This window comes from Hemicordylus capensis, chromosome 1, assembly GCF_027244095.1.
Source record: "Hemicordylus capensis ecotype Gifberg chromosome 1, rHemCap1.1.pri, whole genome shotgun sequence".
NCBI lineage: Eukaryota > Metazoa > Chordata > Lepidosauria > Squamata > Cordylidae > Hemicordylus > Hemicordylus capensis.
This window is the reverse complement of record NC_069657.1, coordinates 55080636-55107760: the sequence shown is the minus strand read 5'-3', so window position 1 is coordinate 55107760 and position 27125 is coordinate 55080636. Positions and strand designations below refer to the sequence as shown.

Sequence of the window (27125 nt, the reverse complement as noted above, 5' to 3'; positions counted from 1 at the left end):
TCAAAATGGTGGCTAGAAATGGCATTAGAAGTCATTTCCAGCCATTCAGGAACCACAGATAGGTGAAAATTGCCTACATTTCATGCAGCGGATGAAGGAACTGGGTCTAAGACCCATCTGCGGATACATGAAACTGCAGATAATGAGGGTCCCCTGTAGTTCCAACCACAGTACATGAGACATGCCAATTTATCCCAGATGTATATAGCCCCAGTTAAGTTTTTCGCATGAGACCTGCCCATGTGGTCCAAGTTGGACAACACTGTCGCTGAGCACACAACATGGTACAGATCTGATACAGCCTTCTACAAGTGCAGAAAAGCAATGAGTGGGATAACACCTAGACCAGCACCTGCCAGGTACGGATGTCAACTTTTGTTTTTTACCAGCTCCTGTGCTTTTAACACAGACACTATCACCTTTCATGCCAGTAAAAAGCTTTGTCTGATTATTTCTGCACATCAAGCTGTTAAGGGTACAGCAGCAGATTAGATAATATTTTTCAGGTTGGCTGGCCACACTACTGTCAGCAAGCTGAGAAATCCCCAGCACTGCACACACGTAAACCCAGTAAAAGGTATGCTCTAATTACAGACTACTGTATACTAGCACCGAAAACTAGAGTTTTTACTGTTTCAAGTGTATAACATTTCTAATTCAAACACCAAATCTATAATCAAGCAAGTATAATTTACTGCAAGGCTGGATATCCTGAACACATTGCGTACATGCATTTAGTTAAAAGGTGTCTTGCAACACCTAAAGCGCTAGTTAGCATGTTGTTGCATTAGCTTGCATGGATGAAATGCATGCATTCTCAATTGGCAGATTACTGTGTGTGTGCATGCACATAAGTAGTGGGGCCACAAACTAAGATGGTAATCTTCTGAAACACTAGATTTTCAAGTATTTCTTTATAAGACTATTATTATTATAATAAAGACTATTATTATTAATAGTATTTAAGAGAATTCCCTTCTAATCAGCCTGGAAAGCAAGCAGAAAGTTGAAGGAATTCAGTGAACCATTAGGCAGTAACTCATTGTTCTACCAAGTACTGACTTAAGAACAATGCAGTCAGTCCACAGTATGGCGCTGGAAAACCCTTTCAGAAGAAAGAGAGTGACTCAACAGATGGAAGAGCCAAAATGCTGCACAAAGACTTTAAAAGATAGCTTGTATTTCTAGCCTGAGACTGGGGAAAGCCTACTCTGGATAATAAAGAGGGAAAGCAGGAAGGAATGTAATCGGTAAGATTAACTGGTCTTTTTGAAGAATGACTGAACAATTGCGCTTATCAAAAATGTTAGACTATCAATACACTTAACTTTTAAACAATGGTGATTTGAGGCTGTAACACACTAGTATTCTGCATGAACATGTCTTCACAATGGAACTAAATGTTATGCTGGCATAAGAGCCTAGAAATAAAAACAGGGGGATGGGCTAGAGTAACCAGATTAGAAGCAATAGTCAAAGGTTGCCAAGTTTGAAGTTGAGGATAAGACAGATCTTGTACCTTTAGTGCACATACAGAGAGAGAAAGTTAAACAGGGGTTTTCATCCAGGGGTACTTTTAAGCTGCATAGCACAGCTTGCTTAGCAAAGGGGACAATTCATGCTTACTACCACAAGACTAGCTCTCCTCCCAAAGCACGTTGAGGTATTGCAGTTAAGCAGATGTCTATACATCTAGTCAGCTGGTTAAATGCCAAAACAGTTAAGGCTGCAATCCTGCATCAGGGGTTCTCAAAATAGGGTGCCTAAATGTTGTTGGATCACCGTAGCTGGAAGTGATGGGAATTGTAGTTCAACATCTCAGGACCCAAGTTTGAGAATCCCTGGTATACACATTTGGGTGTAGTTCCCACGGAGACCAGTATGATTTGCTTGCTTGTAAATATGCATAGGGTGACACCACACAAATAGGAGTGCAGATCACTGCTAAGCATTTGAGGAATTCCCCTCTCATTTTACTGAACTCCCCTGAATTTTAAGTGAGGTGTTGCTCCTCTAACTTTGCCTGTCTACACCACTGCACACAGTAACTTTAGTCAGCCCTGAACTAGTTCAGATTATTTCTATAAAGCAACTTTTAGGTTTTGCCTACAAACATGTGGTCCTTTACCTTACAGAATAGTCAATGGGAGGAATTAAGGGAGTATTTTGGTCTTGATTTGGCATCCCTGAGCAAGAAAGAACACCTCGGAGTAAACTCCATTGAATATACAGTAGGCCTTCTGAACAAGTATGCATAGAACTGGATTGCAAAATATTGGTCCCCAAGCACTTCAACTTATGCAATTTGCCAACAGAATGTATGCAATTTGCCAGTAGTTAATTGGCAAGAGTTAGGAGGAGGAGTTTTTGTTTTTGAAGGGTTCTTTTTGCCTGTTCCAGGACAGATTCACTTAACTTATATTTTATTTCCTAACTTCAGCAATTTTTGGCTGCTTGTATGAGATAACTTAGCTGAAGCTTTGACAAAGGGTACACTTGTTTAAAAATAAGAGACTGAAAATGGTGAGCTGAAGGAAGATAAGAGCAATAGGTCCTGGCCATACTGCTGACAAAACAGCTGACTCAAAAGAAAGAAAGGAAAGGAGGTACATATTTAATAAAAGCAAGTCAATGAATGATTTACATCTGCTACTTTTAGTTGAAGGAACTAAATACACAGTGATTGGAACTTGACAAATCAGAGTTTTCTTAGTCAGGCCTATAGGTTTAGTAGGAGAGAGGGAAAGAGAAACAGAGGGACTTCTTTGGCTATTCTTAAGAATTCTGAATGTAGAAATTTGTCCAGTACTGTAAACCCTAGAACAGATGTTCCGCGAAAAACAAAAAACCAGTGGTGCAATACTAACTACTACAGGAAATGCCAACAGCATTGCACAAAGTTCACTTCAAGATGAATGCTTGAATAAGACTAAAGCTCATAATGTAAACCAGTTTTAAGACACAATGGGGCAAGGAATTCGAGCACATCAGCTCGTCTCATCCCTGCATCAACGTGCCCTTAAAACCACGCTTCCGCTCTCCTTGGATTCTGCACTTGCCTCTGAAGATGACACTGAACCCAGGGAGAGCGGAAGGATACACAGGTACCGGGCACAACTAGCCGGTACATTCCCTTCTCCCCAAAAGAAACTTCCGTCTTCGATGTCCTTCACTGTAAGGCCTGGGAGACAGTGGTGGCTCCCATCAACCCTAAGTGTGGCTCCCTGACCAATTGTTTATTGGGCCTAAGCAAAGCTTCAGTTGATGCAGAATACTCTCTCCCTGGCACCATGAGAAGGCGACCATTTCTTCTGTGCAGTGTCGTGCCAAGTGCCAATGGGGCTTAAGGCAAATCAAGCCCTCTTGCAAGGTGTGCATGAAGTGCTGGAAAGTGGAGCCGTTCCCAGAACTTTCCCCATCAAGCTCTTGAGAGGGCTGCATCTCTCTTAAAGAAACCTCAGTACTGAGTTAAGTACAGTACTATGTGGAGGTCAGCATGGTGGATAATGGCTCTCATAATAAAGGTTTTTTGTGCCAAAGTGGCTCCACTTGAAAAATAGTGAATATCACTGTTGTACCTAGTCAAAAAGTGTTTGAATGGGGCTTTCGTCTCTAGGGAGCTTCATACAAAGGACTCAGAACATCTTACGGACTGGGCTAGACACGTTACACAAAGTTTTGGTGTTTTTTTTAAATGACCACCACACAATACACACCCCTACACCAACATGCGAGGAGATAAACAGTACCTCTCAGCCAATTACCATAGGATAACAATGTTTGAGGGGATCAAGCTCTCTACATTTCTTCCCAAGAGATATTAAAACATGTAAGTAAATTGGTACATTTGCCTAGAACAAGAACGGATTTTGTGGTGCCACAAAGGCCAATTTATTGTATCATTGAGTTTCATTAACAAGTCCATGTAAGACTAATATGGCCAACCCTATATCTGACTACTTATAGAACATTTTCCATCCTGGGGCAAATATTATTTCAGAATAACTTAGAAGCTTTCAATGGGACATTTGGGATGGGGCCATAGCTTAGTGGCAGAGCACCTGCTTTGCAAGCAGAAGGTCTTGGGTTCAAGGCATCTCTAAATAGGAAAAGACCCCTGTCCCAAACCCCAAAGAGCTGCTGTCAGTCAGTACTGTATTAAAAATACTGACCTAGATGGATCAATGATCCAGTTCAGTATCTGGCAGGTTCATACGACACTCATAATTTCAATCACTTACTTACACTCACATGCAAGAAGTTCCACATCCATTATGATTTATTAAAAGGAAATATTAGATTTCTCATTTAAAAATTAACATGGTTAAAATTAAATCTCATCAAACAAACTACACCACCTACAACTGTAGTCTCTCACACACATTGAGTTACTTGCCAATCAAGCACCCGCATTCATTTCAGTTTCAGCTCATGAAAATGGCTCTGATCTGCCCAGCAACTACCAGCTCTTGCTTCTGGAAATGTATGAGCTTTTAGCTTGTTTTTATGCATACTAAAGTCAAACGTGCAAAGTCACAGACAGCAAGTTGTTTGTGGTGGTGCTGAGCGAAAGCAGATCCATTACAGTAAAAACACAGGTATTTTGTACTACATCATAAATTAGTAATTATGCAGTTATTAAAATTATACAAAACATACAAAATTAAAAAATTATACAAAATATGCCCTCCTAATTGGTGTAAATGCTCTACTGAAATGGTCCACTATTTTTGCAAGTGGAGGCCACTTTGGCAAAAATCCTTCAATATGAGTAATTTCCCACTGTGCTGATCCCCATGCTATGTTCTATGCTTTTTCCAGTGCTGGGGGGCAGGAGCACTTTAAGAGAAAGTGCTGTCAAGCCCCAACACTATGTAGGAAGGTGTGCACAGAGCGCTGAGAAGTCAAATGTAGTCCTTCCTAAGTGCTTTCTCCATGGGAAAAACACTGCACTGAGAATGGTCATCTATAAATGGTGTCAGGGGGCTCTGGGCATAGTTTAACACAGGCCCAAACAATAAACAGGCCCAACAAACAATTAGAGAGTTATAGAGGGGACACTAACACACAGTTATTTAATTATATTTGTATACAGCCCCAAACTTCCATCTCTGGGTGGTTTACAACACCACGACAAATTAAAACAGACATAAAAGCCTTAAGACAATTTAAAACCACAGTCTAGTTTTAAAAATTTGGGAGAAAAAATGTTTCTTTAAAGACTTCTTTAACATTCTTCCTATAAGATGGGAAGGATCTTATTTCAGCAGGGATCGCATTCCAGAGCCTGGGGTCGACAACCAAGAAGGCCTGTCCCTGTGTAGCCACCAGAGGAGCTAGTGGCAACTGCAGAGGAACCTCTTCAGATGATCTCAATAGGCGATGGGGCTCACGGTGAAAGAGACACTGTCTTAAATACCCAGGACCTAAGCTGTTTAGGGCTTAAGGTCTCATTAACCCTAAGCAATTAGAATTGCTTAGGGTCAATGGGAGCTGCCACTGGCCCCCAACCCTTACAATGGAGAACACTGCTCTATTGATGTGTAAAGTTAACATATTTTAGTGATATTTGCAGAGTTTTAAGAAATATATAAAGAAGTCAGTGGGAAACCTGATTAAAACAATTTAAAATCTTCTCTCTAGGCAATTTAAATCAATCCACCCTGCTTTGCAGAACTGAACAAGTCCTAAACAATAGCACAGTTTTTTAATTTATGTGGAGCTTACTCCACCAAACAATTCTACAAATGAGGGCTCTGGGTCAACATCACAGAGAAGGTACTCTTAGAATTGTGGGCAATGCTAAATACATCTTCAGGATTGGCATACCAGATGCTTCTGAAACAATTTTAACACTATATGTATTGTATGAAGATGATGCTCTGCGTTAAGTTTTGGATTCTTTTGAAAAACAAAACACTCCATTCTTTACCCTGCTAACTCCTGCGCATCAACTCAGCCTCTGAGAAAAAGGACGATCTCAGCCATGAGCGAGGGGAACCATATAGCCCAAACTTCTGCAAAATCAGGTACAGCTGTACCCGTTGGGTTAGATCCCATTAACATTTGCATGACCGGAATGGTTTTTCAGTTCACAAGGGGGCCAGCTCCCTCATCCAATGGCAACCCCCACACCATACCCCACAATATAACTGGGGATTCCCAATCTTCAGGCCTAGAAACTACAAGGTGAAGAGAGAGGTGAAAAAGTCCCATTCCACAAGTGGCAAGCTGCTTGTAGTTCTCTGGTTCCAAGCCATTCATGTCAATGGGCTTAGGTACCCCTGGATTTATATAGGATCATATCTTAAATCATGATCCAAAGTACAGCCGAGAACAAAAAAATTATTGTTCTCTTCAAATCAGACAGAAGCTTTAAATTATGCCAAACAGTACGAGAAAAAAGTCAGTGTCTGTGAAGAGTTCCTGACAGTCCTACACTACTCAAACAATCACATCAACTACACTCAACACACTACTAGAACAACAAGTATTGGACAAAGAAAGAAAGATGGGACACTCCATACAGCTCCTGACAGGAAAAGGGACAGAAACAGCACTCACTCAACTTAAGCACTCCAGTTAAAGCTGATTTCAATGGGATACAACAGTTTACTTCAGCTTAAGCGATCTGTAACTCTGTTGTGTTCATTAATAGTCTAGTTTCTATGGTTGCACTGAGCAGGTGTAGCACAGAGGCTAAAAGGCTGAGCTATGCTAGCTAGTTTAGGATTGTTTCCCCAGTTTGCATGAACTTGCTAGTGGCTATAGGCAAGCCACTCCCTTTCAGCCTCAGCTGCAATATGGGAATAATAGGAGTTACATTACAGCTACTCTGTAAAATAATATATGCAAGATGTTTTGCCCACTCAAAAGTGCTACTAAGGATTGCTAAGTAATATAGTTTGATGTTCAGGATTGCCTTCTCATCAATTTTTGATGACAGACATACTGCAGTGGCACAATGGAACTCACTCCTTAGAGTAGCCTATTCTTTAGCAACTTTTAAGAAAGCAGTAAAGTTGTTCTGTGAGGCTTTTAATTGATTTGATTTTAGCTGGCCTCATATCTGTTGCTGTCCCCCCCCCCCGCCCCTGGGCTCTGTCTTTATTGTCTTTTTGTGCTATGTTTTACTATTGTATTTTATCCGATTGTAAACCATGTTGTGAATCCACGGGTCTTAAAGGCAGTACATTTAAAGTGTCTTAAAGTGTACATTTTTTAAAATCCTGCACAGCTTGACTTTCTAAAGCATTCACCACCACATTATTGTTTATTTATGGAGTTTCAGACACATTTTTCCACCCAAGGGGCATTTTGGGACTGCATTCAAGGTACTTTAGAGATATCCCAAGAAACTAAAGCTGTTTTTGCCTTTCCTGTAAACAAAAGGGGATGCAAGAGATTAAGAAACCACGTGTAGTCTAACCACCCAAAAGAGAATTTAAAAAAACAAAAAACATTACAACAGCAACAGACATTTATATACCATTTTCCAACAAAAGTATCCAAAGCGGTTAACATGGAGAAATAATAAATATAAGATGGCTCCATGTCCCCAAAGGGTTCACACTCTTACTACACAAAACGAGCCAACCTCCCAAGCCAATGTCACTTTTGCGACAGGAGCTACATCAACACTGAAGCGTTTACAGCCACACATTCGGTTCACCTCAGGGAATGATATCTTAATTATTCCTGCTGTGGGTTTAGTTAAGTCAATACTAAATGCACTTAGAAAAAGAAGAAGAAGAAGAAAACAAGCCAGGGCAATAGAAAGGATAATTTAACCAACCAACCCAACAGGAAAGAAAGCCCAAGTAGCCACTAACAGAACCGCGGGGCGATTCTGCATGCAGCCCACCCTTGACAGCCGGAGGTTTTTTTCCGCGAGCCAAGGCAGCACGAAGATCGCCATGAACCTGACCCCTCGGGAGTTGGTAGGAGCGGAGTCTCCTGGGGGACGCCGCCAGCCAGCCCGCCTTCCCCACCCACCTTCCTTTCCCCCACGCTCGCCACCAGCTGGGGGGCGGGGAGTGAGCCCCACACATATGAACCCCCCCCCCACGCCCACTAGTTCGCGCGCCCATCTTTAACCCTGCGGCCCCCCCCGCCCCGGATCGGGAGAAGGAAGAAAGCCCTTCTCAGCCAGGGGCGAAAGCACTTACTCCTCGGTCTTCTTCGGAAAGGAAATCTGGGCCGTCGTCCGAGCCTTCCTGCTCCGAGGAAGGGCGGGGGCGGGAGGGAGAGCGAGGCAGGAGACACAGAGGCGTCCACACCGGGAAAGAGGGAGAGAAAGAACAAAGCACGCAGGTTAGTGACCCAGCCCCAAGGGCCGCCGCCGCCGCCGCCCCCTCGGCCGGACACCTCCTCCTCCTCCCCGCGGCGGCCGCCGCTGCTGCAACTCCCCAAGCACCTACCATCATGGCTGCTCCCAGCCCCTGACTGGGCTCTGCTCCGCTCCCTCAGCAAGCGCAGGCCCAGCCCGCCAGGCAGCCCAGACCGAAGAGGCGGGATTAAGGCGGGGACAGGGGGCGGTGGCTGCTGCGGCGGGAGCAAACAGCTGCTGCTGCTGAGCTTGCGCTAGTCCTCAACGGTGTCCTCCGTGAGCGAAGGGCTGGGCGCATAGGCGGCAGCAGCAGCAGCAGCACACCGTGAGGAGCGGTAGGTAGGTGGGTAGATGGATGGATGGAGGCGGGTGGGCGAGCTGGCGGCATCAGCAGCATGGGGAGTAGGTAACGAGGTGGGCCTGGACACGAGGCTGCTGCTCTCTGGAGGCCCTTGGAAGATCACGGAGTGGCGACAGTTGCAGCAAGCAGCGGACAGCGTAGGTGATGATTGGGGAAATAAATTTTTTTATTGATGGTGGTGATTGGGCTGCTGCCGCCTCGTGAATCCCGCTATACGTAAACTCTTGGTGTGATGAATGCAGCTGATGGGATTCAATAGACTCTGATCCCGAATCTGCATCTGAATCCGAATTCTGAGGTGGAACTAATGCACCACTTCACTCTGCAAGTAGCAAATACAGTTTTTTGTTGTGCCCCATTAGAATGAAAAACAACCCCCAAAATCTGAAGAAGTGTCTGAAGAAGGTTGAAGCACCAGGAAGAATGGTACTTGCTCAGTCCTTTCTCTGCTTTGCAAGTTTTCTATTTGTACGGACTTATTCTTACAGAAGTTTTTTTTTTTTAAGTGTGATTTTTTTTTCCTCAGCTGCAATCTGAAGTGATGATGCATTCTACTCCTTCATTCTGCTGCATGTGTAGATCAGCCTACACATGTAACAGAATGGGATAGTAGTAGGAATTCTGGCAGTGGCCAGGTAGAGTGGACTATAACACTGCAAACTGCAGGTAGAGGGGCCAGTTTTGAATGCTCCCCTGTGTAAAAACAAATCTGTGCAAGTAAAATTTTAACACTAGGCAGAAGTCTTATTTCATTCCTGTTGTGCTCATTTTCTATTTTCAATATTCATTCTGGATTCATTCAAGTAGATAAGCATTCAAAAATGTGGTCCACCCTCTGCAGTCTGACGAAGCACAGTGTATTTTTCCACCTCAGAACTCTTATTCTAACCATATTCTGTTAGAAGGCCAGGTCTACCAGGTCTAGCCAGCTGGTCTACGAGAGGAGAGCTGGTCTTGTGTTAGCAAGCATGACTTGTCCTCTTAGCTAAGCAGGGTCCATCCTGGCTTTATATGAATGGGAGACTAAAAGTGTGAGCACTGTAAGATATTCTCCTCAGGGGATGGAGCCGCTCTGGGAAGAGCAGAAGGTTTCAAGTTCTCTACCTGGCATCTCCAAGATAGGGCTGAGAGAGATTCCCGCCTGCAACCTTGGAGATGCTGCTGCCAGTCTGTGAAGACAATACTAAGCTAGATAGACCAATGGTCTCTGACTGTGTATATGGCAGCTTCCTATGTTCCTATGATGTCAGGACCCAGGGTCAGAATTAAACTTTCTCTGAGGAAGAAGAGAAGCTGACCTGTTTAGAAGCCTCTGGCATGACTGACCACAATTCAGCAGTGGACACATTCCTTGAAAACAGCCAGATCTGACCTGCAGGAGGAACCTGAGATCTTGGGGGATCCGACACCTGTCTGTACTCTGAGCCCCAGTTCACATCCTCTCCAAAAACTCCTAGAATGCTAAGAGCAGTGGTAGTGCCTGGTCAAGCCGACATCCAGAACTACTGCAAGGAGTATCCACCTGACTGCACAGGGCCTCAAAGAACATAAGAACAGCTCACCTAGATGAGTCCCAAGGTTCATCTAGTCCAGCTTCCTATTTCACACAGTGGCCCACCAGATGCCTCTGGGAAGCCCACAGACAATTGCTGAGGAAGCCCACAGGCAATTGCTCTCATGCTGTTGCTCCCCTGCAGCTGGTATTTAGAGGCACCTTGCCTCTAGACTAGTCCTGTTCAACTTAGGGCCCCTCCCAGCTGTTTTTGGACTACAACTCCCATAATCTGCAACAGTGGCCAATAGCCAGGGATTATGGGAGTTGTAGGCCAACATCTACAGGAGACCCGAAGTTGAGCAGCCCTGATCTAAGCCCAACTTAAAGCCATCCATCCTCTTCAGATAAGCCTGCTTGTGGGGAGGAGGAAGCCAGGGAATGAAGAAGCTTTTTGGCCCTATATAAACCTTTCAGTTGCAGCCCAACCTTTGCCGGTATAACAGCTTGATCTGGAAAGCTCCTTCGAGAGTCTGCTGCTCCAGCTTGCCTAACGTTCCTGACTCCAGCATTACTCTCCAGTAGCCCTGTTTGCTGCCTCGCTGGCCAGTATTCCCTCTAACAAGGATTCCCAGATGTTGTTGACTACAACTCCCAGAACCCTCAAGCAAAAGCCATTGCAGCTGGGGATTCTGGGAGTTGTATTCAACAACATCTTGGAATCCTTGTTAGAGGGAACACTGTCACTGGCCTTGCCAACCCCTATTCTACGCTCAGCAATTGCCTCGTCACCGACCCAGCACCTCCATCTTGCTCCTTGTATGGCCCTTCTTAGCTGGTCTGTGGGCACTGACTTGAAACAAACTATCAAAAATTGAAAGTTCTAGTCTTCGCTAAGTGCCCAAAACACCACAAATGGAGAATGAATGGCCATTATTTGGAATAGGTGAAAACCTTTAAGTATCTTGGTGTGGTCTTTCATCATACGGGCAATCAGCAGGCTCACTTAAAGTACATAGTGCAGAACACCCAAGCCTCAGCATATGCTATCAGATCATTCTACTTTACAAAGGGAGCATGATATATTTTGGCCGCTATTAAATTGTTTACTGCCAGGGTTTATCCTCTTTTATTATATGGGGCTCAGCTTGGACTTTATAATAATTTTGTATCTCTGGAAGCTGTACAAGCAAAATTCCTTAGGGCTATTTTACAGCTTCCTAGATGTGTCCCTAATGTTGTTATCAGGCGGGAGGTAGGACTTGGCTCAATGGAAGCAGTATTGGAAGTGCATTTTTGCATTCTGGTTAAAACTGGTCTTTCTTCAACCCCGACTTGCCCATCTGGTATTAACCGACCTTTTTTATTCCTCTTGGAGACGCTTTGTCAAAACAAAATCTCAATTTTACAGGCTTTCACTTGACACCCTTATCAGTTTAGGGCATGATACTGCGGGGAAGGTTATCAAGCAATATATTTCTGACACTGATTTACAGTCTGAAGTTGCTAAAATTCTGAAAGGCTTGTACTTAGGAGATCAGATTTTCAGCAGTAAAATGGCTACTTATTTAATTAACATCACTCTTCCTAAGTTTAGGCGGGCCTTGTCTTTAGCGTGTTTAGATGTGCTACCCTCAGCGGTACTTTTTGGGAGGTTTAGAGGTGTTCCATATACATCTCAGAGATGTAAGTTTGGGCTGGGTATAAATTTAATAAATAAATAATAAATCTCGCTTTTGCCCTTGTGAACTGAGTGTTACTGAATCTATTGAGCATGATATCCTACATTGTGCACTTTACAAGGATGATCATTTAAATCTTACTGCTCCTCTGCTTGAGAGGCTTCCAGGACATTGAGATGAATTTTATTTAGTCTTTTTTTTTTTAGCAAATTTTAATTATAAGTATACAATTGTAGTGGCCAAGTTTTGTCACATTTTATGTAAATTGTGATTGGCTATTGGGTAATGTAATGTTTTTGGTCAATGACTGAAATAGATTGATTGATTGATTGATTGATTGTGGGTATTGACACCAATGGGCCACCACATCTTAAAATGCTTCTGTATGGTAGTAGCTGTAATAAGTGAGAGCAGTCATAATAGATATCCATGAATCTCCCATTGTTTCCATGCCAGCAGATCCATGATGGGTTGCTGATGCTGGTGCAGATGGTCAATTATGGGCCTATTTTATTATTTTAAAAGAGCACATGGTACAGGCCTTCCATTGGACTATTTTGGACTGCAGTTAGGGAGCCTACATGTTTGAATATCCCTCCATGTAGAGAGTCCCTGCACATATGAAAAGCTGACATATGAAGAGTTTTAGCCTAGCATTCTCATCACAGCTGTTATATGATGGTTGTAAAAATGTGTCTAACCAAACCTTACTTTATGTTTGAGGGTTTGATTTTTCAAGTGGTGCCTCAATCCAGATGAGGACTGCAACACAGACAGAACTTTAGCCCTTGCCTCCTTATGGTCCCAATCTGGATTAGGATATCACACATCTGCTATTTACTCTAGAAAAATCTAGCACACACAGGCACTAGTCACACAATAGGTATACAGTATCATCTAACCCACAGAATGAATTCATTGTGATGTCTTAAAGTAAGGTGTGCTCTCTCTCTCTCTCTCTCTCTCTCTCAGTCTTACTTCCCTATGGTAAAATGGCTCAAATAATGACTTAGCTCATTGGGTGCATTAGGGACAAGCATACAGTAGCCATTGGACTTCTTTAATTGCAAAGTGTTTGGATTGCTATAATGCTGTGCACACTTACTCTCTTGAGATTTCATTTAATTAAGTGGGATGTACTTCTGAATAAACATGCATAAACTCAGGCTGTAAGGATGTGCCCACATAGCAAATTTTTCAGCCTGACACACAGCCGTTATGTTAACTGAATGCTTGCCTGACTTTACATCTGTGAGGGTTGCAAACAGGTCAGATGCAATGAAGGATCATTGAAGTGGTGGTGGCTGAGATCCTTCTATCCTACATGGCAAGATATTGGTCACTCTGTACCAAGAGGATACAAATAACCTTTGGGAGAGGGGATCCTACTGTGGTGCTAGCAATATATTTGAAGGTCAGTGAGGGAAGCCTGTGTAAAATAGAATTATTCTTCAGGCTTTCTCTGCAAGATCTCTCAATGCTATAAATCAGGATGTATTTATGGAACTTCCAGGTTCAAAGTAGGGGTGTGGAGAAGGTTTCACCGGCAAAACATTTCAACTCAAAACAGGCCGTTTCAGTGTTTCAAGCTCAAAACAGAACACCCTTTAAATAAAGGACCTCTTTTGAGCTCAGAGCACAACAACCCCTGTTTCAATCAAAATGTTTTGATGTTCTGAGCACCATTTTGGAGGTGTTTTTCCCTTGCTGAATGGTCTTCTGGCACTGGCTTGTGCTTGGCTTGCAATCTCCTTGCTTTTTGGTTGGCTTATCATACAACTCAGGTGTTGTCATGGGCAACTGTACCTCCATTCGCTGGAGGGAAGGAGGAGGGAACACAAAAGGAGGGAATTTTGAATTCAAAATTATTCAAAGGGACTAGGAGGCACACAGAGAGAGAGAGAGCGCGCGTGCGCACATGCACGCACGCACGCATGTGTGTGAGCGCCTTTATACTGTGCCTCTCTTGAAGAAGATGATATATCAGGACAGGAGAAGGAAGGTCTGATTTTTGAAGTTTTATTTTCTCAGCATTGATATTTATTTATTTATTTATTATTATTTGAAATATTTATATCCCACCCCAAGCACGGGGCAGCTCACAACAATAAGATAATAAGATACAATAAAAGTAATAAAATTAATTAAATTAAACACAAAAGTTGTCAGATTAAAAACCACAATCATTATTAGGTTCAAATTAAGGGTTATTTTAAAAGCTAAAACCCAAAAATTATAAAAAGCTAAAGAACCTACCAGGTATAACAAAAAATGGAGCATTAAAAAGCCTCCTTAAAAGGGTGTATTTTAAGATGTTTTTTAAAAACACTGAGGGAGAGAGCATGGCGAAGCTCTTCAGGGAGGGCATTCATAGTCCCCGCCAACTGGATCTCTGTTAGTGGCGTGGCCATGATATGCTGTGCTGTTGTTGCTATAACTGTCTGGTTTTGCTAGATCTCAGATTGACAAAGGCAAAACTTTGGTGCCTGCCTTGAACGTTTGAGTTGTAGTTTGGTTTGTTTGTGAGATAGTTTTGTGGTGAGAAATAGACAGCTCTCTGTGTTTGTGTAATATTTCTTGGTGATTGCTATGATGAGCTCCATGTCTGACCTTGAGACACTTGCGTCTGCTCTGCATTACAGGATGTACTCAGTCAAAATGTGGCTGAAGTTGCTCTAGTTGAGCTTATGGCTATGCTTGCTGCTAAGAAAGGGTGCTGCTGTGGCAGCTGTTGCAATGCTAGCAAGTAATTTAAGGAGTCATAATTGTTTGTGAGAAAGCAACTTACTTTATTTATTCAACATATTTTTATACCGCCCAAAACTTGTGTCTCTGGGCAGTTTACAATTAAAATCATTAAAAACATTAAATCACTTAAACAAAATCATTTAAACATTAAAATCATTAACATTAAAGTAATTTAAAACCAACATTAACAATTAAAACCATAAATCTAATTAAAAGCCCGTTGTTTATTTATGTGCCAATGATGTTACTGCAGCGTAGGCACTTTGACTGGCGGCGGATTCTGGGTCGGTGAAATTTTGGGGTTTTTTTGGGGGGGGGATCATTTTTGGACTGTGTTTGAAATGTGTGGTTTTTTTCTGTGTTGGAAGGAACAGATTTTTACTGTGTGCTTCTGCAGTGTTTTTCGAGGCAGGATTGCAAAATACATTGCAAACTACAATGCAAAACTTGTGTGTGGTGTACTCTATGAGTGCAGCTTGTTCCAGCCATAACGGACAATGGGGAAATTCAAAACACCCCATTGTTCCCCATGGGTAGCTCCTAAGGATACCAAAGTGGGTTGGGTGGTAGGGCATGATGGTTGCTACATACCACCCAACCCACAAAAGAAATGGGTAAGCGGGTGATTTTAAACACATTTTTCATCTTTTCCCCAAACTCCCATAGGATCACAAATATCTGACAGAGCCTTTACTTCTAAGCCCAAGTGAGAAATACACAAAATCAGGCAGAGGGGAAAATTTAAGAAGCAAGTTGTGCCACTCCTGGCAATTGCTTGAGCCTCTTTGAGGAAGCCTGCCTCACAGTTTTAGGACTAGTTTTGGAGATGAACAGAAAGAAACCTTGCATGAATTGCTGCATTCTTTCCCTTTCCTTTCTAGGGTAAGAAGCCTCTGGTCTGGAGAACTGGAAGACCTAACATTTTCTGAAGAGCAGATAAATAGAGGGAACAAAATTGTATTGGAATGAACTGGCACCACCATTCTTGGCTCCAGGTCCTTCAGTTGGTTTCATCTTCCAGAAGTTCATACCCCCCCCCCAAAAGGGCTCTCCAAAACCAACTTTCTCAGCAATGTTATTCTGTGTATAAGCTCCAAGAATATGATTGATGTCCTCTTACTCCAGGCATCCCTGCCACTTAAAAGTGATTACTACAACTTATTGTGCTTTATCTTACTATTTCAAAGACTCCTTCTGACTGTATCCTGAAGAGCTTTCATTGACATATGAGAAAGTTGGCAAAACCCTCTTTTGCATGGAATGCACTGCATATAGGAATCCTTGGGCTTTGGTTATGTCTGCAAAAACAGTTGGTGAGATGATAATCGGTCATATGTCAATATTTGGTCAACTCTCAAGATCCATATCTTGGTGCAGATCTGTATCTTGGTTCAGTTGCACATTGCTCTCTAATCCACAACCAAGCAGGAAAGCTGGACAGGAAAATGGTGATGTCACTGTAGAATTGCTAGACTAACCTCTACATGGCCCAGGAATGGACTTGTTGCTGGATTGTCCCTCAGTAGACCTGAACTGAGTGGTATAAACTTCTTTACAGTCTTTCTCTTGTTTTCTGCTGCAAATGAATCTGAAGGTACAGAAAAGGAACATCCAGGTCTTATTTATGGCAACAGTTAGGAGCAGCACTTTTTCACCCCTTCAGTCCATCTTAGTGCTCTGCCTTTCTCTGCCCCTTCAGTCCATCTTAGTGCTCTGCCTTTCTTAGTGTCTGATGAGTGTGGATAGTGCATGGTGCACAACTGGCTTCCTGTTTTCACAAGCTACCACATAGCAGGAAATGAGGTGGTTTTTGTTATCTTCCCCCTTTGAAGCACCTTTGGAGGGAAAGTGCTTTTTTCCCTTTTAAAAAAAGGTCTAATAGCAATGAGAGGCTACTCTTTAAATCACACAGTTCTTGTTTACAAACCCCAGGTGTTCAAAGTTAATATGTCAGGGAGTGAGCGGGCTTATATATTAAACAAGCTTTTAATAAATAAATGTGTGACTTTGAGTGTGAGGAAAATCTCAAGCAGTAACAAGATTTGCTGGACTGTGAATGTGATAGTTAAAAACCTCTTTTTAAAAGGATGACCTGGCTCAGCTTTATTGCCTTTCTCGCAACCCTGTGCTGCAGAAAAGTGCCAACTGCACTGCTTTACAAACCTCGGCAGCCCTGAGCAACTCCAAAGAACAGTTGACACAGGAGGAGGGGGAAAGGAAGAAGATAGAGAGTGCCTGGCACTGCTATGAACAAGCCAGAGCTGCCTAATGCCACCCTTTTATTTGTATAATAATTTTTCCAGACACATTCCTGTACACATTTGCCCACTCACAAATCATTGTGTCTGCCATACCGGTGTATGTATTTTGGGTAACAAAGAACACCCCCATCAGTGGTCCACAGAGAATGAACAGTACTTAGTAATAAAAACTGCTAGTGTAAAATGCCATGCTATAATAAGAAGCTTATTGGCGTAATCTCAGCAACCAAAAACTGACCTAAATAATAGCGGAAAGATCTTGCATCTTTTGAGAGTTCAAGTACAGGCAAAGTATTATCAATTGTAGAACCCTCTTTTTATTTTTTTATTTTTGCTTTGGCGGTACAGACTCAGCACAAAGAACCTTCCACTAAGCAAGGGAGGCCAAACATTGGCTGGATTCAGACCCAAGTAAACTTTTTACCCATATAAGCCATTACAAATAAACTATGTTTAACATTACTAGTACAAACCTCAGGTTCATGTGCTGCTGCCCCCTCCCCTTTGCATGTGAAGAAAAGAAATTTGCCGCTTCCATTTTTTGTTAAAAAGTACTGAGATTTGTCATTGTGTACAAACCTGGCAAACCAAGATTTGCCGGGTTTGTATGAAATGACAAATCCTCGTTTGTTCTGAGCAGACTTTCTGAATAAACCAAGCTGTTGAGCCAGGATCAGTTCCCAGTTTGATATCCTGGATTGTTTACAAACTATGGTTGGAATATACTGGAATATGCTGTGGTTCTACACAACAATAAATACTGGTTTGTTACAAGGAGTGCTTACAGTCAAAGAGCTCCGTTTCTGTTTCTTTTTAGTTCCATGGGTCTCCATTGAACTGCATGTTGAAGAGAAATGAAGCTTCCACATGCAAGAGTTCTTGCAGGTTTCTTTTTTGCACTCATGCCACTCTTTCCCACTCACATGAGGGGCAGAACATTCCTAGTTGGTTGTTGGTCCCTCCCATTGTCCCCATCACCCCAAAGTGCTTATCATGGTGTAATGATCAAAACTGGGGGAATAAAAAATACCTCCTCTAGCTGTGAGGAATCCCAGGTAGGCTGCCACCATCCACTTTTTAATATGAGCAGATTCACCCTTCCAAGAGAATATTCTGGAGAATATTCTATTCTCCCTACAAGAAAGTCTTGAGCAGTCTTAGGCCTTCAGGAGCATGTGACTGGGGCAGGACCCAATAAGGAGTGGCACTCTATAACAACAAAAACAAGAATCTGTTAATAATTTGGTGATAAGGAAAACTATAGCAGCATCAACAATTGCTGCTTCTATTCAAGTAAAATCCTTCCCTAGGAACTACAAGAACCATGCAGTCAGTCAGATCCAAGCTGTTAAAAAAGAATTCCCTGATGCGTCTAGCTAGACTGGTCCCTATCCTGCCTAAAAACTGCTAAATCATTGTAAACCGCTTAGAGAGCTTCCAGCTATAGAGCGGTATATAAATGTAAGTGCTATTGCTATTGCTACTTACTTCCAGGTAAGGATCTCCTAGTTGATTCCCAGCCCAAGGCTGTTAGTCTCCCTTTCTTTACAGTAGTCCCTGGTCAGACTTCACTTGGAGGCCTCCAGGGCAGAATCCTCTCCCTACCCTCTCTATAGGCTGTTGTCCAGTAAACTCTGCCCCTCTGTCTGGATTGGTGACAGGGATTTGATTCTCCAGGGCTTTCTTCCCTATTTGGAGAGGCCCGCCTTCCAAGCAGTTACTCTAATTGAGGCCTAGTCCTCCCTCAATCCTGACTATCACTACACAGGGACGTGTGCAGAAAGAATGATGATTGCAATAAGTCTGATTGTTCTAAAATTTAAATTCTGTTGTCATGCACTTCTGAGCAGCATCCTCCCCATGGAGCTCAGAGTGGGGCAGGGGTGTTGTTTAATTACAACTGTGCTGATTAGAAGTATGCCAGTTTTGTTTGTTTAAAAAGAAAGGTGTATTTGATTTGGTTTTGCTTCTTTGGATGATGTTGCTGCTTGCTAAACTCTTCCTTTAGTTTCCTCCAGCTGAAACCGTCCTAAGCACACTTTCCTAGGAGTAAGCCCCAGTGAATAAAGTGGGGCTTATTCCCAAGCAAACATGTTTAGATTGTGTTGTTGAAACCACCATTTCCGTCCCCTGCTTTTTAAAATGTTGTGTGTAATTGGTGTTCTTGCCCTCTTGTGATTAGTTGAGTTGTGGTGGGGGAGAACAAGTGATATAGCATGATCACTGGAGGGAAAATAAGCAATATATGCCTGGAGGGAACACAGTGGGGAGAGAGGAGGAGGAGGTGGATTGAAGTGTTGTAGATTTGCCACTTTGGCTGCACACTGAAAAATAAAAGGCAGGGTAGAAGATTGTAGTGGCAATAAAATTGACCTCATTACAACAACAACAACAACAACAAACCTGCAAAGGGCAATGACTGGAAGTAAAGTGGCAAAGGTGCACTCAGGTGTGAAAGGCAGGATGTGCCCTGGGGAACCAAGCTTCCAACACATCACTACCTATACAGAAATCCTCTCCTCTTCAGACCCAGACAAGTTGTGCTATGATCTGTCTACACCTTTGCTCATTACACAAGCTATTCCGCTAGTGCTTTCAAGTCTGACTATCTGGACAACAAAAATGGTGTTTTATGGGATAGCACAAATCACAGATGAAATGCTGTTGTTCTGTAGACACTCGATAAAATCTTGAAAGCAATCAGTGTTCGTTACATCAGAAGCCAGCCAGGGACTTAGAATCATTATTTCAGATTCTCTTGATTCGGTTTCTCTTTTGTACAAAAACATGCATGCAAGAATGCACACAGCTTGTTTGCATACTGTTAACTCTGCCCTAGCAAAAGAGTTACATTCTACATCCATGGTTCTAAAATGACCAAGTCTGGTAATGGAATGTGGCTGTATTGCATGTTTAAAGCAAAATAAAAGTTTGCATATTTTAGCACTAGCAAAATGTAGTTTATGAATTTGTTAATGTTAAAGTATGCAAACTTACTTTGCATATATGACCCTCTCCTGGGTATTTTTCCATCTAGATTGTCTTTCCTTCCAACATTACCTCACTGGTTAAGCAAAAAAAGCATAAGAGCATAAGAATATAAGGACAGTTCTGCTGGATCAGACCCAAGGCCCATCTAGTCCAGCATCCTGTTTCACACAGTGGCCCACCAGAAGCCTCTGGGAAGCCTACAAGCAAGAGGTGAGGGCATGCCCTCTCTCCTGCTGTTGCTCCCCTGCAGCTGGTACTTAAAGGCTTGTCTCTGAGGCTGGAGTTGGCCTGTCCTGATAGACCTGTCCTCCATGAATTTATCTAAGTCCCTTTTTAGCTAGTGGCCATCACTACAACCCGTGGCAGAGAATTCCATAGATTAATTATGTGCTGTATGAAAAAGTACTTCCTTTTGTCAGTCCTAAATTTTCTGACTTTCAGTTTCATGGGATAGCCCCTGGTTCTAGTGTTGCGGAAGGGGAGTGTTATCTCTGACCATTTTCTATAAAGGTAAAGTGTGCTGTCAAGTTGATTTCAACTCCTGGTGCCCACAGAGCTCTCTGTGTTTTTATCTACTCCATGCATAATTTTATATACCTCGAGCATGTCTCTCCATAGTTGCCTCTTTTCCAAACTAAAGAACCCTAGATCAGAGGCGTAACTATAGGGGGGGCAGGGGGGGCACGTGCCCCGGGCGCCATCTTTTCTGGTCACGTGGGGGGCGCCGCCATGACAAAAAATATTTTATTATTATTTTTTATTTTTTGTTAATACAAATGTTTCCTGCTCAGTGCAGCAGCGCTGCAGCAGTCAAGGGAGCGTGTCGGCGCCCCTTCCCCCATGAGCGGTCCCTTCTGCACTGCCCGCGCCCCCCCATTGCTTTGCTGGCGCCTGGTGGCCAGTCAGTGGCCTGGCTTGGCGGCGTCGGCGGGCGCTTGTGAGGAAAAACCTAAGTATAATGTAGTATGTTGGGGGACGGTGGGGGGGGGCGCCATTTCAGTGCTTGCCCCGGGCGCCGTTTTCCCTAGTTACGCCTCTGCCCTAGATGCTGTAGCCTTGCCTCATAAAAAAGGTGCTCCAGGCCCCTGATAATCTTGGCTGATTATCAGGGGCCTGGAGCACCTTTCATTGGAGCGGGGGGGGGAGGGAGTTAAGCCTAGGCATGTGCCCGAAACGTTTTGGAGGCCATTGTAAAGGCCTCCAAAACGTTTCGGCGCTGGGGCGGTATTTGGTGTTTCGGCACCAACGGGGGTAGTACTTTAAGGGCGGGGGAGGGTGTACTCACCCCCCCACCGTGTTTCCCCCACGGGCGCTCTGTAAATTTCAAGCCCCTCGGGGCAGCAGCGTTCCTCCCTGCCGCCCCGTTCCCCCCGTCGGCCAGAAGTGGCCGGAAGTTGCGAGTGCGCGTGCGCCCGTCGTGTGTGCGCATGCACAGCAGACAGGCGCACGCACACACGATGGGCGCACGCGTGCTTGCAACTTCCGGCCACTTCTGGCCGACAGGGGGAACGGAGCAGCAGGGAGGACCGCTGCCACCCCGATGGGCTTGAAATTTACAGAGCGCCGGCGCTGTGAGTACACCCTCCCCCACCCTTAAAGTACTACCCCCGCCGGTGCCGAAGACCATTCGTGCACATCCCTAGTTATGCCCCCTCCCCCTTTGCAGTATCTTGTGAGGATGTACTTTTCTGAAAAGTCCTAATAGCAACAGGGAGCTATGTCTCTTTAACTCATACAATTCTTGTTTGCAAGGTGCTGCAATATCTCACTTTCGAGTGCCACTGGAGTGACTTTGCAAATCTGAGTAATTTGAAAGGTCCAGTAAGACAGCTGTTTTTCATGCCAGAGCTCTCTCTCAGGAGTTGGGGCAATACTGCAGCCACTAGAGATGGAATGGAGATGTATGGAAGAAGACATACTACAGCTGCTTCCATGTTCCTGAGGTAACATCAGATAGGAACCAGAAGATAAACATAAGGTTGTGTAGGCAGGCACAGCCTGTGACATTACTTATTAATAAAATTTCTTAGTCACCTTTCTAGAAAAGAGCCCAAGGCAACATAAAAATGGCAGGATATCTCCATGCCTTTCTCACAGTTGAGATGGGATAAGGAAGACAGTGTCAAACTACTCAACGCATAGGCTATCATCCAGAGCTCACACAGGTGTAGGAACAGAAGCTGCTTTCCCTGCGTACTCACTGCAGCCTCCAGAGTCATTGGATAATCTGTTCTCAAGGGACAAGGGCTCCTTGGCAACTACATGCAAAGGCAGCCCAGCTTAGGCTTGACTACTAGGCTTGGGCAGCCTGAAGTTTTTATCTGGCCTTTTTACCAGGGTTAGAGGGCATGAGCATGCCCTCCACCTCGGGGCTTGGATTGTGTGTGTGCTCTAGTGATGAGCCCGGACCGTTCCGGAGGCTATTCTACAGGCCTCCGGACCGGTCTGGACATGGGTGGTTCAGGGTTTGGGTGATTCGGGGTGGGGGTTCCTTTAAGAGCGGGGGAGGGTTTACTCACCCCTCCCGCCGCTTTCCCCCTCCGGCGCCCGTAGTTCTGTTAATAATTGGGGCGGCAGGATACCTCCCTGCCGCCCCTTCTCCCGTTTGGCTGCTGCGCTACGCTGCAAAAGGCTTCAATAAGCCTTTTGCGCACGCGCACGTCGCGGAGACGTGAAGAGCATGTGCAACGTGCGTGTGCACAAAAAGCTTTTGCACACACGCACATCGCGGAGACATGAAGAGCGCGTGCAAAGTGCGCGTGCACAAAAGGCTTATTGAAGCCTTTTGCAGCGTAGCACAGCAGCAGCCAAAGGGAGAAGGGGCGGCAGGGAGGTATCCTGCCGCCCCAATTATTAACAACTACGGGCGCCGGAGGGGGAAAGCGGCAGGAGGGGTAAGTAAACCCTCCCCCCGCTCTTAAAGGAACCCCCCACCCCAGTGCCGGACCGCAGTTCCGCGGTTCCATGCACACCTCTAGTGTGCTCAGGCTGCTTGCAGCCTGAGCGCATAAAGAGTTGGGTGCCTAGAGCTCCCGACTCAAGGGGGATTCCACCAATGCACCACACTCATCATGTAGTGCATTGTGGGATATCCAGAGGCCAGGACTAACTTTCTCAAAGGCCTGCAGAGATTTGCCCTGCTCGAAGCAGTGTCGCTCATGCAGGAGTTTGAGCTGCGCAGAAAACCATTTATTGTCTGGGGGGATGGTAGGTTTCTCCCTGCCTTCCTGCCCTAGGGACGATCTTGTGAATAGCCTTACTATGTCATTTATAGGCTGCTGGAAATGGGACTCCTTAGTGAAGAATTTTTAATTTTTGTAGCACAGACCACGCACAGTCCTGATTTTACAAACTACAGTAATGTTTAGCTCAACCTCTGAGGGTCAAACTATTATTTATTTATTTATTTATTTATTTATTTATTTATTTATTTACAGAGTCAGACAGGTGTTATTGACTGGTTTGTTTTATCCAGACATCGAGTCCTTCCCAAGGACCTAGGATGGCTGAATTTTATTGTCAATGTTGTTGCTGTTGTTATAGATATCGTTGCAGAATATAGGCTGTTCCCAGTAAAGCTGCTTTTTGTAATTGGCTGATGGTTATTTCTGTGGCCCCTATGGTATTGAGGTGCTCTTCAAGGTCTTTTGGATATTATTATTATTATCATTATTATTATTACATTTATATCCCGCTCTTCCTCCAAGGAGCCCAGAGCGGTGTACTACATTCTTGAGTTTCTCTTTCACAACAAAACTAGATGTTGTTTTAAGCTCATAGTTTGTAGTTGCAGGTTTGTGTAAAACAGTTCATCGGGGCCTGATCTGGACTGAGACCACAGCAAGTCAAAGGGTTTAGTATATCTCACATCTTTCCATCATGGTCCCAGTATGTATCAGGGCCCTACGTATATGGTATTTTATGCAGAAGGAACAAGCACACACTGCATAGTGCTTCTAGTTAACATTGTGCCTAGTTTGACCCTAAACCAGCTACAGTCTGATCCTTCAAAATAATAATTCAGAGCTCTATTACACAATGTTATTGCCTTCATTACTGGCTTACCCACTTATTTACTAAAAGGCTCAACCAAAAGATATAATGTAGTTAGCAGTACAGTTGATTTTTTGGACATAGTTTAGAAAAAAAAAATTCTGGAACATAATTTTGTTCAGTTACTCTAATTTTGCTTACATCTATAGAAAGGGAGTATGAGTTTCTCCCCAAACAAAATGACTCCTCCTCAACCATATAGATGGAAATAGAAAGCTTGTGCAAGAAATATTTAGACATTTCTTTCTTCTTTCTTAGGTATCTTCTCTCAGAAATTGTGACCAATCCACCATTTTCAATGTGAAGGATGCTGGAAACAAGGAAGACACAGATAGTTCTCATATTTAAAAAAATGAAAGAGGCTAATTCTATAGGCATTGCTCCAAATAAAGTTGTGCTCTTCCGTATTACCAAAAGGAATTACACCTATCTTGTACTATAAAGACAGCATGGTGACAATCTTGAGGGGAACGGATTATCTGGACCCATTTCAAATCAGCTCTCAGGCAGGCTGTGGGCTTGAGACTGCCTTGATCAGCCTGATGGATGAGGTCCAATTAGGAATCAACAGAAGGTGTCTGACTGCTGGTCCTTTTGGATCTCTCTGTGGCTTTCAGACCATGTTATTCTTCTGGATCAAGAGTTGGGAGTGGGAGGCACTGTTTTACAGTGGCTCTGTTCCTATCTCTCAGGGAGATTCCAGATGGTGTCACTTGGAGACTACTGCTCTTCAAAACGAAAGCTTTTGTTTGGAGTCTCATAAGGCTCCATACTTCCTCCTATGTTACATAGTCTGGGAGTACTCCTTGAGCCACACGCCACACACAGCCACGGATCTCTTTGGTTTTTCAGGTTTTATCAGAGTTGGCTGATAACGCCAGCTACAGCTGTTTCTGAAGGAGAAAGATATAAAAACAGTGGTACAAATGCTAGTTACCCTGTTTCCCCGAAAGTAAGACCTACCCCGAAAGTAAGACCTAGCAGTAATTTCTGATGTACCGCTAATTGCCCTAGTGCATTTTTTTGGGCTAAAATTAATATAAGACACTGTCTTATTTTCGGGGAAACACGGTACCTCCAAACGTGACTGCTAAATGCATTCTATGTGTGGGTGCCTTTGTAAGTAGTCTGAAAGCTTCACTTAGGGCAAAATGCAGCAGCCAGGCTGGTCTCCGGGACAACCCAAAAAGACCATATTATTCCTATTCTAATATGTTGTACTGGCTGCCAATATGCTTCCAGGCAGGGGCGTAACTATAATAGGGCAAGAGGCGACAGTTGTCTGGGGGCTCCCAGAGGCAAGTCACATGACTGACTCCCCCAGCCGTGCACCCGCCCGGGCTTCCTTCAGTTGTATTCATCCTCCGAAATTGATGTGAGTGTTAAGACCTGGAGCTACCAGAACACCATGTCTTTCTCTAGTACCATTAAATGACTTGCATCGTCCACAATTTACAAAATGCTTTGGGGGGCGGGGGGGCATTTTAAAATCTTGTCTCTGGGCCCACTCCAACCTTGCTATGCCCCTGCTTCCAGGCAAAAAATAAAGTACTGGTAATCACCACTAGAGCCTTAAACAGCTTGGGCCCAGGATATTTAAGAGAATGCTTCCTTCTTCATGAACCCCACTGCTTATTAAAATCTTCTAGAGAGGTCCTCCTGCGGTTGCACCTAGCTCATCTAGTGGTGACTCAGAATCAGGCCTTCTCTATAGCTTAACCAACTCTAGCAGCCTTTAGAAGCACTCTTAAGACACATTTATTTAATCAAGGCTTTGGCTAGCTGTAAATTGATCTTGCTGTTATTATTTATTTAGTTTTAATTGTGGTTTTATTGCTTTAACTTTTGTATAAACCACCATGAGATGCACGTTTTTTAGCAGTATACTAATGTGTCAAATAAATAAATAAATCTACATCAAGTCAATCCAACCTGCAAGATATTACACTGACCACTTGGCAGCTGTCTGGACCGACCGTCCACAGATTGTCAGTGCATTGCTTCTAACAGCCATTGCTGATCTCTGATTGAATCTCTCCTAAAATAGGTTGCAGCCTGGGTTATCATGACCCATTGCTCAGGGGCAGCTTTTACCTGTGGGCAAAGTGGGAGGTACCCACCTGAAAAATCTGTCAGCCATTTTATCTTGGCTGGCTCTCACCACCATTTTAGGTCTCAGTACTGCCTCCCGGTCCCTCTGTGTTCCCTGGGTCCAGGCTGCAGCCCATAACTTTGTAAGGTGGGTGCCTACCAGTGCCCTAAAAGTACTAATCAAAAGAGACAGAACATTTAAAATTTGATTTAGTATTGAGGCAGGAGCCAACTGGAGAGCTTGCTTTTGACTGCCTTGCAACCAATCAGATAGGAAATAGGCTGATTGACTGTTTAGGCAGCCCAATCAGAGAAGCCAGAGAGGGGACACCGTCATCTTTTCTGGAATATGACCAAAAAGGAAATTGCCGTTTTGGTTAGCACAAGCGAGTAATAGTGCAACTGTCACTGGGCCATGTGTGTGTGTAACTGTCTCGTTGCACATGTTGTTGGCTTTGAAAAGTAAGAGAAAATGATTTATTTAAGAAGCGGGGGGGCTAGCATCAAGTGCCGGAAGAAATAGCACCACTTGCTGAGACACAGCTGGTGCCCTGCTTCTTCTCCACCATCGCCACCTCCGGCCAGCCGACCAAGCACTCCAAAATAGTTGCACACCTCCTTCCCTGGCAATGCGGCACCTTGCTTCTTTCCAACCACTGGTCAGCACTCAGAAGGGGGAGGGGCATTTTTCCTGGCAGCATCCACACCCCACTTCCTCACTCAGTGAGCCCAGCCAAGCAGTACACTTGTCCAGGCGGAGCAGGTGCGCTGGCCCTGCTTCCTCCCCCACCAGGCCCAGCCAAATGCTCCAAAGTTCAAAGCGCTTGGCCAGACCTGGAGGAGGTGGAAGCAGAATTCTTGTCCAGGCGGTGCGCACGCGCCGCTGCTGCTTCCACCTCCTCCAGGCCCAGCCGAGCACTCTGAACATTGGAGCACTCAGCCAGGCCTGGCAGGGAAGTAAGCGGTAGTGGTGTGTGCATGCCACCTGGAAAAGCATCCTGCTCAGCTGGGCTCACCAGGCGAGGAAGTGGGGATGGCTGCCACTAGGGGAAGTGCTGGCCAGTACTCTTCTGCATACTGCATTGTCAGGGAAAGAGACGTGCACCATTGTCAGGGA

The 27125-nt window shown here is 44.2% G+C and overlaps 1 protein-coding gene and 1 long non-coding RNA gene across 6 annotated transcripts in view; both read right to left on the bottom strand.

Annotated features, from left to right (window-relative positions):
* Window positions 1-8562, bottom strand: part of SNX6 (sorting nexin 6) — a 40851-nt gene extending 32289 nt beyond the window's left edge. For 2 of the 3 annotated variants that reach the window (XM_053287163.1, XM_053287165.1), the window contains exons 1-2: window positions 8421-8562; window positions 8169-8216 (exon numbers count right to left, since the gene is read on the bottom strand). In XM_053287163.1, coding sequence (XP_053143138.1) covers window positions 8169-8216; window positions 8421-8426 — 54 coding nt within the window. In that variant the 5' untranslated portion in view covers window positions 8427-8562. Of the gene's footprint in view, window positions 1-7864; window positions 7987-8168; window positions 8217-8420 lie in introns of those variants that run through there. The other variant, XM_053287164.1, reaches the window with a different exon arrangement.
* Window positions 8563-13869: 5307 nt separating this feature from the next.
* On the bottom strand, window positions 13870-26235 carry LOC128341090 (uncharacterized). 3 transcript variants are annotated; one of them, XR_008314197.1, is made up of 4 exons: window positions 26038-26235; window positions 24059-24810; window positions 17904-18082; window positions 13870-16200 (listed from the first exon to the last, which is right to left on the bottom strand). It is a non-coding gene; the product is annotated as an uncharacterized LOC128341090 (long non-coding RNA). The 3 variants fall into 3 exon arrangements; XR_008314198.1 differs by lacking the exons at window positions 24059-24810; window positions 26038-26235 and adding an exon at window positions 18362-18743; XR_008314199.1 differs by lacking the exons at window positions 17904-18082; window positions 24059-24810; window positions 26038-26235 and adding an exon at window positions 18362-18743.
* Window positions 26236-27125: the final 890 nt, after the last annotated feature.